Below are 13340 nucleotides of genomic sequence, written 5' to 3'. Positions count from 1 at the left end.
TTCAAAGTTTGAGAATATTCAGGAATCAGATGACCTTATTTCAGAGTCAAAAGAGGTTTTTTGTCCTGTAACTGAGAGTGGTGTTTCTGGGTTTCATTCTGAAAAGACTGGGGTTTCTGTTTTCGCTTCTCTTGGGTGGCTGTAGCTCAGGTGGTAGAGCAGGTCATCTACTGATCGGAAGGTTGGTGGTTCGATTCCCGGCTTCCCCCTAGTCTGCATGCCAAATATCCTTGGGCAAGATACTAACCCGAAATTGCTCTCCGATGCATTCATCGGAGTATGAATGTGTGTGAATGTCAGTTGTGCTTGTGCGAATGGGTGTGAATGGGTGAATGCACAAGTTGTGTAAAGCGCTTTGAGTGCTCAGAAGAGTGGAAAAGCGCTATATAAGAACTAGTCCATTTACCATTCTCAGCCAGGTTATGTTGATTCCGAGCCATCTGTTTTTGGATCAGTTAATAGTGAGTTTCCAGATGTAGATTATATATGTGAATCTGTTATGAAATTTTCTGACTTGGACAATCATGATCTCACTCGGGACATTAAAGATGCAGCTCAAAAGACTATTTCTCTTACTGCTAAACTAAACAGGGACAGTTCAATTTCCCAGCCACAGTCCATCTATGCTGTGCAGGCTATACCTCATGAGGCTGTTGTTGGTGTTGCTTCACCCATGGTTTACGCGGCTCACCAGCCAGTTCATTCTGAGGCTTCCTATGATAAACCTCATGTTTCCATAACCTCCCCCGAGTTAAATTTCAGAAGCCTAGAGTCTGCTTATTCAAAGACTGTTTGTGTTGCTCATTGTGAACTCTTCCAGACTATACGTCCTGTGACTGTCCAGGTTAAGACCAACCAGGTGTCATCTGCTGTTACCAAGCTGGCAAAAATACTTGGTTTGAACACTGCAGAAGTGGTTGCTCAAGTTAAAGTTTCGGATCCACGATCATGTTTGTATGACTCTGTGCGCCGTGCTTTTCAGCCAGTAGCCCTGGACACTGTGTGTGCAACTTCCCAGGCTGCGTTTTGTAAGACTGTGTTTTATGTTGCTTCACACCCAGTTTCTTCAGATACCGCTTGTATAATTCCTCCAGCACCTGTGACTGCCCCTGAACTCGTTTTTTCTAAGACTGCTAACGTCAACCTGGACAACTTAAGAATAGCGGTTTTACCAAGGTCAGCCTGCCGTAAGTCTCGGTTTTCTAGAACCATGTCTGGTACCATAAACCTGGTTTTCCCAGTGACTGTTACAGCTCCTCTGCTCTGCTCTCCGCGTCCGGTTCCAGTTCCCAGGCAGACTATCGCTCCGTTCATCCCTGCACCTGTATCTGCTCCACGGGCGGGGATGGTGGGCGCCAGGTCGTGGCCTGTGCCTGTTCTGGTTCCCTGGGTGGGGGCAACTGAGACCCCGCTGACTCCTGCACCCGTTTCAGCTCCTCGGGTGGGAGCAGCGGCGGTCCAGCTAGCTGCTGCACCCACACCGGCCCCCAGGGGTACGGCAGCCAGAACACAGCTCTTCCCTGGCCCTGTATCTGTTCTTCAGGTGGCGGTGGCTGAGGTTCGACCAGGCCCAGTACCCGTCCCTGTTCCCCGGAGAGGAGTTGCTGAGAGTCGGTTACCCGCTCTGTTGCATGTTCAACAACCATCACTACACCCAGCACGACCATCATCGCGACCACCACTACAACTTCTGTTTCAGTCAACCGTCCAGTCTCACGTCATGTTAGCTGGGGGTTCAGGTGAACCCAACCAGCGACCTGCCTCGTCTGCTGGGGGTTTAGGAGAACCCAGCCAGCCTCAAGTGTCGGCTGCTGGAGGGCCCGTGGAGCCCGTCCAGCCTCATGCCACGTCTGCTGGAGGGCCCGAGGAGCCCGTCCGGCCTCATGCCACGTCTGCTGGAGGGCGCGAGGAGCCCGTCCGGCCTCATGCCACGTCTGCTGGAGGGCCCGAGGAGCCCGTCCGGCCTCATGCCACGTCTGCTGGAGGGCCCGAGGAGCCCGTCCGGCCTCATGCCACGTCTGCTGGAGGGCGCGAGGAGCCCGTCCGGCCTCATGCCACGTCTGCTGGAGGGCCCGAGGAGCCCGTCCGGCCTCATGCCACGTCTGCTGGAGGGCCCGAGGAGCCCGTCCGGCCTCATGCCACATCTGCTGGAGGGCGCGAGGAGCCCGTCCAGCCCCACGCCTCGTTAGCTGAGGGTCCTGGAGGACCCAACCAGCACATCCTCACATCTGCTGGTGGTCCTGGAGGACCCAGCCAGCACATCTCCACATCACCTCCTGCAGCCGTCCCGCTGCCGTCAGGTTCCGCAGCCGTCCCGCTGCCGTCAGGTTCCGCAGCCGTCCCGCTGCCGTCATCTTCGCCTGGTCTGGCCTCCGCATCCTCATCATCTTCGCCTGGTCTGGCCTCCGCATCCTCATCATCTTCGCCTGGTCCGGCCTCCGCGTCCTCATCATCTTCGCCTGGTCCGGCCTCCGCGTCTTCATCTTCGTCTGGTCCAGCTTCAGCTCCGCCTTCGTCTGGTCCAGCCTCGTCTGGTCCAGCCTCGTCTGGTCCAGCCTCGTCTGGTCCAGCCTCGTCTGGTCCAGCCTCGTCTGGTCCTGCGGTTGCCACGCCGCCGTCGGTGCCAGCTCGACCTGTTCCGCCTCGCCTCTGCCAGCTGTTTTCCAGGCCGCTAAGTTGGCATCATGGCCTTCGGGGACGGCCTCCGGAAGGAGTTCGTCGCCACCACTGGCATCGCGGCCGCCCTCCGGATCTGCTCAGTGGCCACCACTGCCTTCCGAGTGGTCGGCCTCCAGAACTGTTTGCCCGTCGCCGCCGTTGCCGTGTGCACGGCCGGCCTCCAGAACTGTTTGCCCGTCGCCGCCGTTGCCGTGTGCATGGTCGGCCCCCTGAACTGTTTCGGCTCTTGTGTTGTCGACTCCCGGACTTTGCTATGGACTCGTGGATAGTCTTGTTTTGTGTTGACCTGTTTTTGGTTTGTTCTGGTCTCTTGTGCTCCTTGTTTTTTGTTTGGTCTCTGTCCCTCCGTCCTGGGCCCCCTCCGCCCACCCTGGCCTGGTGCTTTGTGCCTTTTTTGTTTGGGGCTGTCGGGCGCCAGCCCTTTGAGGGGGGGTACTGTCACGGTCCTGAGTCTGTGGACTAATACAAACAGAAAAACTTCTGTTTGTATTAGTTATCTTTGTTTTCATGATGTGTTTTGATTCTCTTGGGTTTGATTTCTGTCACTGTATCCCCTAGTTTAGTCCACGTCTGTTCAGTTTCCTGTTTTACTTTGAAAGTCTGTGTACTATGTCAATGTGTTGAGTTTTGCCTCCCCTTGTCTTGTCATGTCTGATGAGTCCCAGCTGTGCTCTCCTCCTGTTTCACATTCCCTAATCACCTCAGTATGTATTTAAGCCCTGTGTTTTTCCCTGCCAGTTGTTGCGTCCTCCACGTTTGTTGTGTGTGTATCCATGGTCGTCTTCCTTCAGCATCTCCTGTCTAGTTAGTTTAAGTTGTTGTTTATGTATCGTCCAAAGGTGACTCTCCAGCAAATAAAGCCGTCGTTTAAGTTAATGTTTTGTCTCCGAGTCCTGCACGTGGGTCCAGTCACTGACAGCCACACAACTCACCGTGACAGTATGTTTGTTTTTCTTACGGGAGTGGCAGTTGGCAATACGTTGTACATTTCTTTATTTCACCCGCCCCCTTTTTTCTGCTTGTCCTGCCTTAGTCATTGTCATACAGTATACCACATATATCTGAAATGACACAAATAGAAATGAAGACATAAAGAGATAAACCCTGAACTAGAGGAGTGTGCAGAGAATTTATGTTTTTAACATGACAGTGCATTCAGATCATAATTCTGATCGCAAAAGCTGCTAGACAGAACAGGATTTTAAAAGAATGTAATATGGTTTGTAGACATAAGCCAAAGGCTGTACTGTAGGTCAAGCATTGATGTTATGAATAATAAAGCAGTATATATATATTTAAATCATCGCTTACCATCTACAAGATAAAGAAAATTAAAATTATCCAGGTGGGGTGCATTTCAGCAAATCATTTTATTGTGTTTAATGCAACACTCATGTCAGTCTCACTAATCAGAAACTTTATCCGTCTGAGGATGCCGTGATTTTTAGAAAACTAAGAAACCCTCCACATGCTGAACTGTCTCGCACATCATTCACATCAACGAGGGATTTTTGGTATGCTATCTTTACAGTCCCTCACATTTTTTCTTCCTGTGTCATTATGGTGAAAAGATCCGTTCTCTCAGCCCACCTGGCCAACCCCTAGGTGCCCAGTTCCTTTGTCATAGAAGGTGCACATGGGAGCAGAAAGGCTGAAATATGATTTGCCTCATTTCTCACCATCTGATCCCACACCAGTTCCTGCTGAGAAGGTCTCTGATAGGAGCAAGAGCCTCCCACACTTGCTCACCATATCGTTCCATCATCCAATCCCAGACCAGGAAAAAAATGGTTACCAAGGAGATGACCAGCAGCCCAACAGCCCGATGGAAGTTCACAACACATGCCGCTATCACCATGGCAACAAAGCCTGAAACAAATATAGAATCAATGTGAGTTACATCCTCGCATGACCCTCAGACTACTGACATGTTAATGAAATGTTTTTATTTAGACTACTGCATTATCTGTTTTGTATCTAGCAGCGAGACATGAGGGAGTGTAGTTGGTGTGAAAATGGAGTGCACAGATGACACATCTTCCAGCAGGCAAACGCTACTTAAAGGTTATATGTATGATTCAGGACTCAAAGTCTTACTAGATTCCTCGACTGAACAGGTCTGAGCTGAGAGGTTAACTAAAAGTAGTCTAGTAGCAGTAGAAAATCTAGCACACAAAAGCAATATATAGAATTAGTGGTGGAAAAAACCCCCAGAAGAAACAGCTGAAATAGCTAGCTCACTGTTAGCTAGCTTTGCTAATTAGCTTAGCTAGTAACATGATTAAACAAATTCAATTGTTACCTGAACATTAAAATGCAAACTATACTATAAATAGCTAAAATGTATAGGTAAAGAAGAATGAATTAATGTATTTTATCAAAGGTGGTGTAAGATTTTTTTTTCCACTCAGAGTATGATAATTGTTTACAAATGGAATTCATGATTAAACTTTTTTACTCAAATAAAAGTAAAAAAGTACATATTCTCAAATGTATTCAGCATTTAAATGTAATCCTTTGAAGGACTTTTAAGGCAGCTATTTATGTGTTAAGCTAACAGACAAACATTTTCATTTCCTTTTATGATGCTGCTAAAAGTACTTACAGCTATTTATTTATGCACAGCTTTTTAAAAGTCCAGCCATAGGTCTGGCCACTGCCACCAACACATTAATTCTTTTCTTTTTCAGCCAGACTTTTGTATATTTGCTGTTTGAGACAATTTGGGCCAAGCTTTAAGTGTTGGATAGATGACCTCACATTTGGTTGTATAATACTTGGTATACAGAGGAGTTTATGTTCAGCTGCAAGGTATGGGGCACCTTTTGTAAACTGAAACATGCTGCAATTAACAGCAAAATTTTTCCACGTTTATCTCAAAAGCTTACAAAAACATGTTTTTTCGAGTCATTTTTTACAACATTTACTAAAATATTTGTAACTTTTTATATCTAAAATACAATTTTAAATGTTAAATCTAAGTATTATATTTAAAACTAAATGTTAAAAGTTTAATCTTAGTATTATATTTAAATCTAAATGTTACGGGAAACTAGATATTTAGCTAACATGCAAATTTACAATGACAAAATGGCTCATAGCAGTGAGATGTGACCATCAGGGGAGAGATTTTTTTTATATTTAAAAATTGTATTTTAAATATATATATTCAGCTTACAAACAGCGCCACTTAGCAATGTGCACCGGTTCAGTGGTGTCAGAACAAGCCCATATCATGACTCCACCACCATGCTTGAAAGCTGGTGTGAGGTGTTTGCGTTGATATGTTGTGCTTGGTTTTTGCCTGATGTGATGCTGTGCATTATGGTTAGACATTTCCACTTTGGTTTCATCTACCAAAGGACAGCGTTCAAGAGGTTTTTTGGTTTATTTAGATGCAGCTTTAGAAACCTAAGCTGTGCTGCAGTGTTCTTTGTCGAGGGAAAAAACTCTCTCCTGGCAGCCCTTCTAAGCAAGTCACTTGTTCAGTTTTTTCCTCTAATTGTAATGTCATGAATTTTAACACTTTACTTTTTTTTTTTTTTCAATAAACGTTTTTTTCTGAGTATTGTCTGGTTTGACCTTGGGGTGAACTGATGGGGATGTCCATTCCTGGGAAGATTGTGTTAACACACGCCTGAATGCTACAGACCAGCAAACTGCCAAAAACTGCAGAGGTGCTCAGGCTTGCTGATCATCAGTTAATCAAGTACATCTGATTAGCAGCACCTGCCTGCGAACTACCCTTGCTATAGAAGCATCAAGGGCATAATAAATTTTCAGCACCACTCTAAAAAAAAAACCTTTTTTTTAACATGATGGTATGTTTTTTTTTCCTTTTAGATCTACATCAATTTACTTCAATCAAGTGTAATAACCACAACAGATTGAAACATCGTAAGATCATCTTTTATATGTTATTGGTCCCTCCATTTATATTCAAATCAGTTTGATATCAAGAATGTGTGTGAAGTAATCAGTAGCAAGCCTGTTCTAAAGTGGAAGAACAGAGCATTAAGTAAAGATATTTGTTTTTAAGATGTAGACAGTGAAAGTAAAAGGATGTCAGAAAAATTGACGTGGGGGTGCACGTGAAAAAGGCTGGAAACCATAGAATGTACTTTAAAGCCTGTGCACGCTAAAAAGATCATTTTACATTTCAATTCCCTACTCTGGTTATTTTTGTATTATGGACTCATGACAAGGTGTTTTGAGCTGGAATCTATTATCTACTAAAGATGAATTGAGATGAAAAAACGTGTTTCATTAAAGCTCATATTATCTACATGTACTCCACACACTCCTATCCTGAATTTTTGAATGATGGCACTCACCACTAGATGTATTCAGTACTCACCACCTGGCAGAAAAGCAGGTTTGGGGTCATCATCAGTGCTAAAACATTAACTAAACTTTTAACCTTTTATACAGTCAAAGATTAACAAGGCAGGTGTTTTGAAAAGCAGATATCCTACAAAGGGACTCAGATAATGGAATAAATAATTGCTATAATAATAACTATAACCTACTTAGGGACCTGAGTTACACTTTAACAGATACAAACACAGATAATTTACCAGCAGCTAAAACTAGCTGGCTAATCAGGTGAATCTGGTCTTTGTGCTTTGCCATATAGCCCTGGAGTGCCTCCACTTTCTTTTCCAGCAAGCTGTTGACACACAGATAAGGGGAGTAAGGAGAGAGGTCATAAATGTTAGATCAAAAGGCTCACAAAAGAAAAGCTGGTGATTCAGAAGAAATGAAGAAACACTGTGTTTTTGGTTAAAAATGAGAAAGGACAAACCTCTTGTTGTGTTGTCCCATCTTTGCCGACGCATCGTCTATACCTTCGGATGAGATTTCCACATCAGTGCATATGTGCTGCTGTTCCTGTCACACATGTATTGAGGATCATTCATATTAGAAATTTGGCAGAGAGGACCCAGAAGCAATCAACAAACTTGTCTTACATGGATGTTTGGTCAGTGAGGCAAAAAAAGATCAAGAAAAGGATGTGTGTGCGTGTGTGTGTGTGTGTGGGGGAGGGGGGGGGGGGGGTTAGAGGCAGTCAGTCAGACAAGTGGAAAGCCCATTTTGAGACTGCGGTGACTGAAGTTCTTGGATGGGATTGTTTACACAGCTCTTGCACAATGACATTCTTCTTCAAACCCTAGACAAAGATTTATTTTTCCTTTTGCACGATGGCAATAATTTTTTTTTTTCATTCTTTCTGTATTATTTGTCAGGTCATTTTAGTTTGTTTTTATTACTGATTAAAAGGATTTCAATGTTATTAGTTTCTTCGTTTTAGTTTTAAAAATGTATTTAGATGGGGCATTTTTCCTGTTATAAGATTTAAGAAGTACAAAGCAGAGTGAACTTCCTATTTGTTTGCCCAACACAAACAAACCAGTGCCACCTCAGTGTTTGTTTTGTTGGAGAAATTTGGTTGATTTTAATGACTGAAAATGAAGACATTCCTGTATATTTAATTTGTTTTATTTAGGTTTTGTTGGATTATAATATTATTTTATGCCATGTTATACCCCTAATTGAAGATTGTGAATTATTATGTAGTTTTAGTTTGCATTATTCTCCTGAATTAGAAGAAGGTGATAACTATTGCATTTGTTAAACTGATTTGCATTACATTAGACTGCTGATTTATTGTGAATGAATGATATTGTTTTATGATGCATTATACTGCTGAGTTATAAGAAATGCTGTTCGCAGAAAGTCATCGCCTTATTTGTCTGATTAGAAGAGAACAGAACATACTGGAGTTTTCTGCCCCATCTCAGCAGGAGCAGATAAACAGGGAGCCAAGGTCGTAGCTTAGGCGCCGTGTGAGAGAAAGAATGTGAATGTTTAGGCTTTTATGATAAGGTGGGGGCCACTAGAGGCTATAAGAGTTTAATCAATGCTCCACCATTTTGAGATCTGATGCTGTCTGTGTACGGTGTCCATCTCCCACGCGTGTGATCATTAAAATCATCGTTCGACTCAACCCGGCCGGACCAGTGTTGTTATTGTGGTTTTTCCTCTTGTATCCATCCCCAATATTTGAATCCGTAACAGTTTGGGGGCTCGTCCTGTGGTATTGGGGTGGAAGTTGGAGGTTTGGACGGTCCGAGGTTGTCGAACGGACAGGCACAAGCCAGTGGTCTGACGTGAGTGGGCATAAGCCGGCTTACAAAGGTAAGGCACTACCTGTTGAATCTATTTCCAAAGTGTGCCAAATTGGACATGATAAAATTAAAGTCTACTCACTGAAATTACTGGTGGATGTCTGTTTTGATTTTGATGAAAAATCTCACGAGTTAAAGCAGTTAGAGTCTGCTAAGAAGAAGTTAAAGCAGTTAGAGTCTGCTAAGAAGAAGTTAAAGCAGTTAGAGTCTGCTAAGAAATTGGGTTAGAGTCCCAAGTAGTTTGGTAGAGAGTTGGTCATTTTGTTGGTTAGAGTCCAAATTGGTTATAAGAGTGAACCTGAGTGGTCATTTTGTGAGTTAGAGTCTCCATTGACCTCTAGGTTGCACTTGCCTCAGTCAGACTCTTGTTTTGGGGTGCTGACTGTTGTTTCAAAGTGTTATAAATTATTATTAGAGTCTGCTAAGAAGCGCATAGCCCGGAGGTTACACTCCCTCCTGGCAGTGGACGCGCGACCTTGACCTGTCGGCGAACAGGGTTAGTTCAGTTTGGCTTAACTGTGGGGTACAGGGCATCCTGGAATAAGCTAGGAGTTAGAGTCTCCTTACCGTTTGTAACGGTATCTGCGCTTTTTTGGACACTGTTAAATTGAGTTAGGGACTTTAGAGATTAGGCCAGATACAGTTAGAGTCTGATACTGGTTAATTGATTACAAAAAAGTTGGACTTTCTTCGGTTGGACCCGTTAACTTGAATTTGTCAAAATTGTGTAGGCGCTAAAGCTGTCAGGCCTGAGAGTGATTGTAAATATAGGACGTCTTTGTAATATAAAATAACAGAGCTGTGTGTGAAATGAGACTGTGTGTGATGTGCAGCTGCAGCGCTGCGAGCTATTTTTAGACGGTGTGTGAACATGCAAATGAGGTGGCTGCTGTGAAGCGCACAGACGACTTTTGCTTGCTGTTTAGCGTGTTATTGAGTTTTATAATTATGATTTGCAAACAATGATACATGCCTGTAATTAAAACGCTGATTTTGCTGATTATAATATTACAAATAAGGTTTTGAATGACTACGATGAATGTTTGATGTTTGGCTGGGTTTTGATATAGAAGAGACAAATCGTGCATGATTTAGACCGGCACTTCAGTCGGCAGAGTAAGATTGTGTGATAAATACGGGGGTGATTTGTTTCAGTTTTGTGGTGTGAAATATGTTGGGTTTTTAAAACTGACGTAGAGAAAGGAGAAATAAAGGGAGAGTGGAGAATTATTGAGAAGTAGAGAGAGGAGTGTGTTGGGAGACTGGCATGTAGTCTGCACTGTAAAGGTGGGCGTGTTGCCTGCTGGTCTATTTAACAGTGATGAAAATGATATTAAATAAATCTCTTAGTGTGTTGATACAGGAGGCTACGGGCCTGGACCAACTGCCCCCCACAAGCACAGCGGCCGAAGCAAAATTATAGTAATGGAAACCACACTCAGCAAGAATCAGCAGCTGTGGAAAAGACAGCAGCTAGCAGAGAATTAGAGGAGAAATTAAGAGAAGTTTTAACACATAAAATTGGGGCCAACAGACTTGTGGAGGTTGGGAAGGCGTCCAGAGCATCACAACAAAAGGTGAAACAAAAACACACACAAGCAGAGAAATGTGAGAGAAAGGCACGTGTTAGAGAAATGCCTTGTTTGAGAAAAAAGTTAAATTAACCCACCTACAAACGCACACACACGCAATGAAGAAACAGCTTACATTCATGAACATGTGAAGATTTTCCAGCAAGGTTAAAGCAGCGAAACTTAACATACACCTGTTGTTAAATGATAAAGTTTATCCACTACTAACAAATAAACTCTCTGGATTGCAGGACAACAACTTAACTTCAAAAAAAAGACACTGGTCTCACCAACCAGTGATGACACGACAAATTTAGTGGTTAAAAGAGTCAAATTGTGACATGTTTTCTGCTGATTGATTAATACAAGTGATTACTGAATGAAAGAAAATTCCATTTTTGGGGTTTTAAACACGATCTTAAGAATTTTAACATGCACCTGTGTTGTCCTGTCAACTTGGTGGGTCATGAGTTGATTATATGGTGAGAAAAAACAAAAAAAGGGGGAGAGAAGGCTGACACAGGGCCTGGCCCCGTTGTTTCTCCCCTTTCTGAATAACGCAGCCAAAACAACATCATTTTCCTGTCTAACAAAAGTTAGACTCTTCTTCTCTAATTGATCTTTCTGAGTTAACTTCAATAATTACTTCCTCCAAACCATCAACGTGTCTTTTAGACCCCATTCCTACAAAACTGCTCAAAGAAGTCCTGCCATTAATTAATTCTTCGATCTTAAATATGATCAACCTATCTCTAATGATCAGCTATGTACCACAGGCCTTCAAGCTGGCTGTAGTTAAACCTTTACTCAAAAAGCCATCTCTAGATCTAGCAGTCTTAGCTAATTATAGGCCAATCTCCAACCTTCCTTTCATATCAAAATCCTTGAAAGAGTAGTTGTCAAACAGCTAACAGATCATCTGCAGAGGAATGGTTTATTTGAAGAGTTTCAGTCAGGTTTCAGAGCTCATCACAGCACAGAAACAGCTTTACAAATGATCTTCTTATGGGCTCTGACAGTGGACTCATCTCTGTGCTTGTCCTGCTAGACCTTAGTGCAGCATTCGATACTGTCGACCATAATATCCTATTAGAGCGATTAGAACATGCTGTAGGTATTACAGGTACTGCACTGCAGTGGTTTGTATCATATCTATCTAATAGACTCCAATTTGTTCATGTAAATGGAGAGTCCTCTTCACACACTGAGGTTAATTATGGAGTTCCACAGGGTTCAGTGCTAGGACCAATTCTGTTTACATTATACATGCTTCCCTTAGGCAGTATCATTAGAAGACATAGCATACATTTTCACTGCTATGCAGATGACACCCAGCTCTATCTGTCCATGAAGCCAGAATAACACACACCAATTAGTTAAACTGCAGGAATGTCTTAAAGACATAAAGACCTGGATGGCCGCTAACTTTCTGCTTCTTAATTCCGATAAAACTGAGGTTATTGTACTCGGCCCTGAAAAGCCTAGAAATATGGTATCTAACCAGATTCTTACTCTGGATGGCATTACCTTGACCTCCAGTAACGCTGTGAGGAACCTTGGAGTCATTTTTGACCAGGACATGTCCTTCAATGCACATATTAAACAAATATGTAAGACTGCGTTCTTCCATTTGCGCAACATCTCTAAAATTAGAAATATCCTGTCTCAGAGTGACGCTGAAAAACTAGTTCATGCATTTATTACTTCCAGGCTGGACTACTGTAATTCATTATTATCAGGATGTCCAAAAAACTCACTGAAAAGCCTTCAGCTAATCCAAAATGCTGCAGCAAGAGTACTGACAGGGACTAGAAAGAGAGAGCATATTTCTCCTGTTTTGGCTTCCCTTCATTGGCTTCCTGTTAAATCCAGAATTGAATTCAAAATCCTGCTCCTCACATACAAGGTCTTAAATAATCAGGCCCCATCTTATCTTAATGACCTTGTAGTACCATATCACCCTATTAGAGCACTTCGCTCTCGCTCTGCAGGCCTACTTGTTGTTCCTAGAGTATTTAGTCCAAAAAAACAAAAAACAAAAAAAAAACAAGGAACTGTTTTCCTTTAAAATGATGACGTCATCTTGCTGGTGAGGGAGGCTCGAATAAGTTGCGCGTGAGACTCCATTATCAGCAATATCTGGTATGAATGTGTGTGGATGTGTGACTGGACTGTGATGGACTGACGACTAAAAGTTTTAACTGACTTGATAATGAGACAAAAACGGTACCAACTTTAGGATTAGTAAATGTCCACAAACAATTCACCCAGCCTTTAAAAGAAGGGTGGATGTTTTGTCTTGCTTTGTTTTGTTTTTGCAAGAACAGAAGGATGACAGAGACTAAAGGGGGAGGCTGTAGCTTCACATGAGTGTGAACTGCAGACTTAACCCTTTGGTTGCTAATTTTGAGTTACTGATGTTTGCATTAAGAAAAGTGTGTTTTAGTAGCTGTGTTTCGATTAATGTATCACAGTATATTGTTGGGAATGTTAAATGCTAAAGGGAAGAAGAGGTTTGATTTCACTCATGACTGTCAGGGTTCCTGGGTCATTGACCCAGTGATTTCAGTTTGTTCATGTTCAGTTTAGTTCGCCACATTAATGTTCTCACTTCCTGTTTTTTCCCCGTGTCAGTTTGTCTCCCCTGTCATTAGTCAGATTATGTTCAGCCCTGTACTCACCTGTTTCCAATCATTGTCATCGTTCAACCTGTGTATTTAAGTTCCTCGGTTTCACCAGTTCTCTGTCGTGTCATTGATGTACGTCTGATGGTAATGTGTCTCTCCGCCAGTATGTTCAGTTAGTTAGTCAGTCAGCCAGCCATTATTCCAGTCTTTCAGCCAGCCAGCTACTCCATCGTTCCTGCTTTATTCATTACCCTCCAATAAATCCTCTTCATTTC

The 13340-nt window shown here is 43.0% G+C and overlaps 1 protein-coding gene across 4 annotated transcripts in view; it reads right to left on the bottom strand.

Annotated features, from left to right (window-relative positions):
• LOC147317521 (solute carrier family 28 member 3-like) overlaps positions 1–13340 on the bottom strand; it is a 43436-nt gene that overhangs the window by 17030 nt on the left and 13066 nt on the right. For 2 of the 4 annotated variants that reach the window (XM_086314548.1, XM_086314549.1), the window contains exons 2-4: positions 7484–7569; positions 7257–7348; positions 4359–4548 (exon numbers count right to left, since the gene is read on the bottom strand). In XM_086314548.1, coding sequence (XP_086170674.1) covers positions 4359–4548; positions 7257–7348; positions 7484–7569 — 368 coding nt within the window. Of the gene's footprint in view, positions 1–3611; positions 3676–4358; positions 4549–7256; positions 7349–7483; positions 7570–13340 lie in introns of those variants that run through there. The other 2 variants (XM_086314551.1, XM_086314552.1) reach the window with 2 other exon arrangements.

This window comes from Aulonocara sp. 'chitande type north' Nkhata Bay, linkage group LG12, assembly GCF_057382095.1.
Source record: "Aulonocara sp. 'chitande type north' Nkhata Bay isolate Kocher_YH1m ecotype deep benthic linkage group LG12, A_spYH_male_GT1.1, whole genome shotgun sequence".
Lineage (NCBI taxonomy): Eukaryota > Metazoa > Chordata > Actinopteri > Cichliformes > Cichlidae > Aulonocara > Aulonocara sp. 'chitande type north' Nkhata Bay.
The sequence above is the reverse complement of the archived record's forward strand: the minus strand, read 5'-3'. Positions and strand labels throughout refer to the sequence as shown.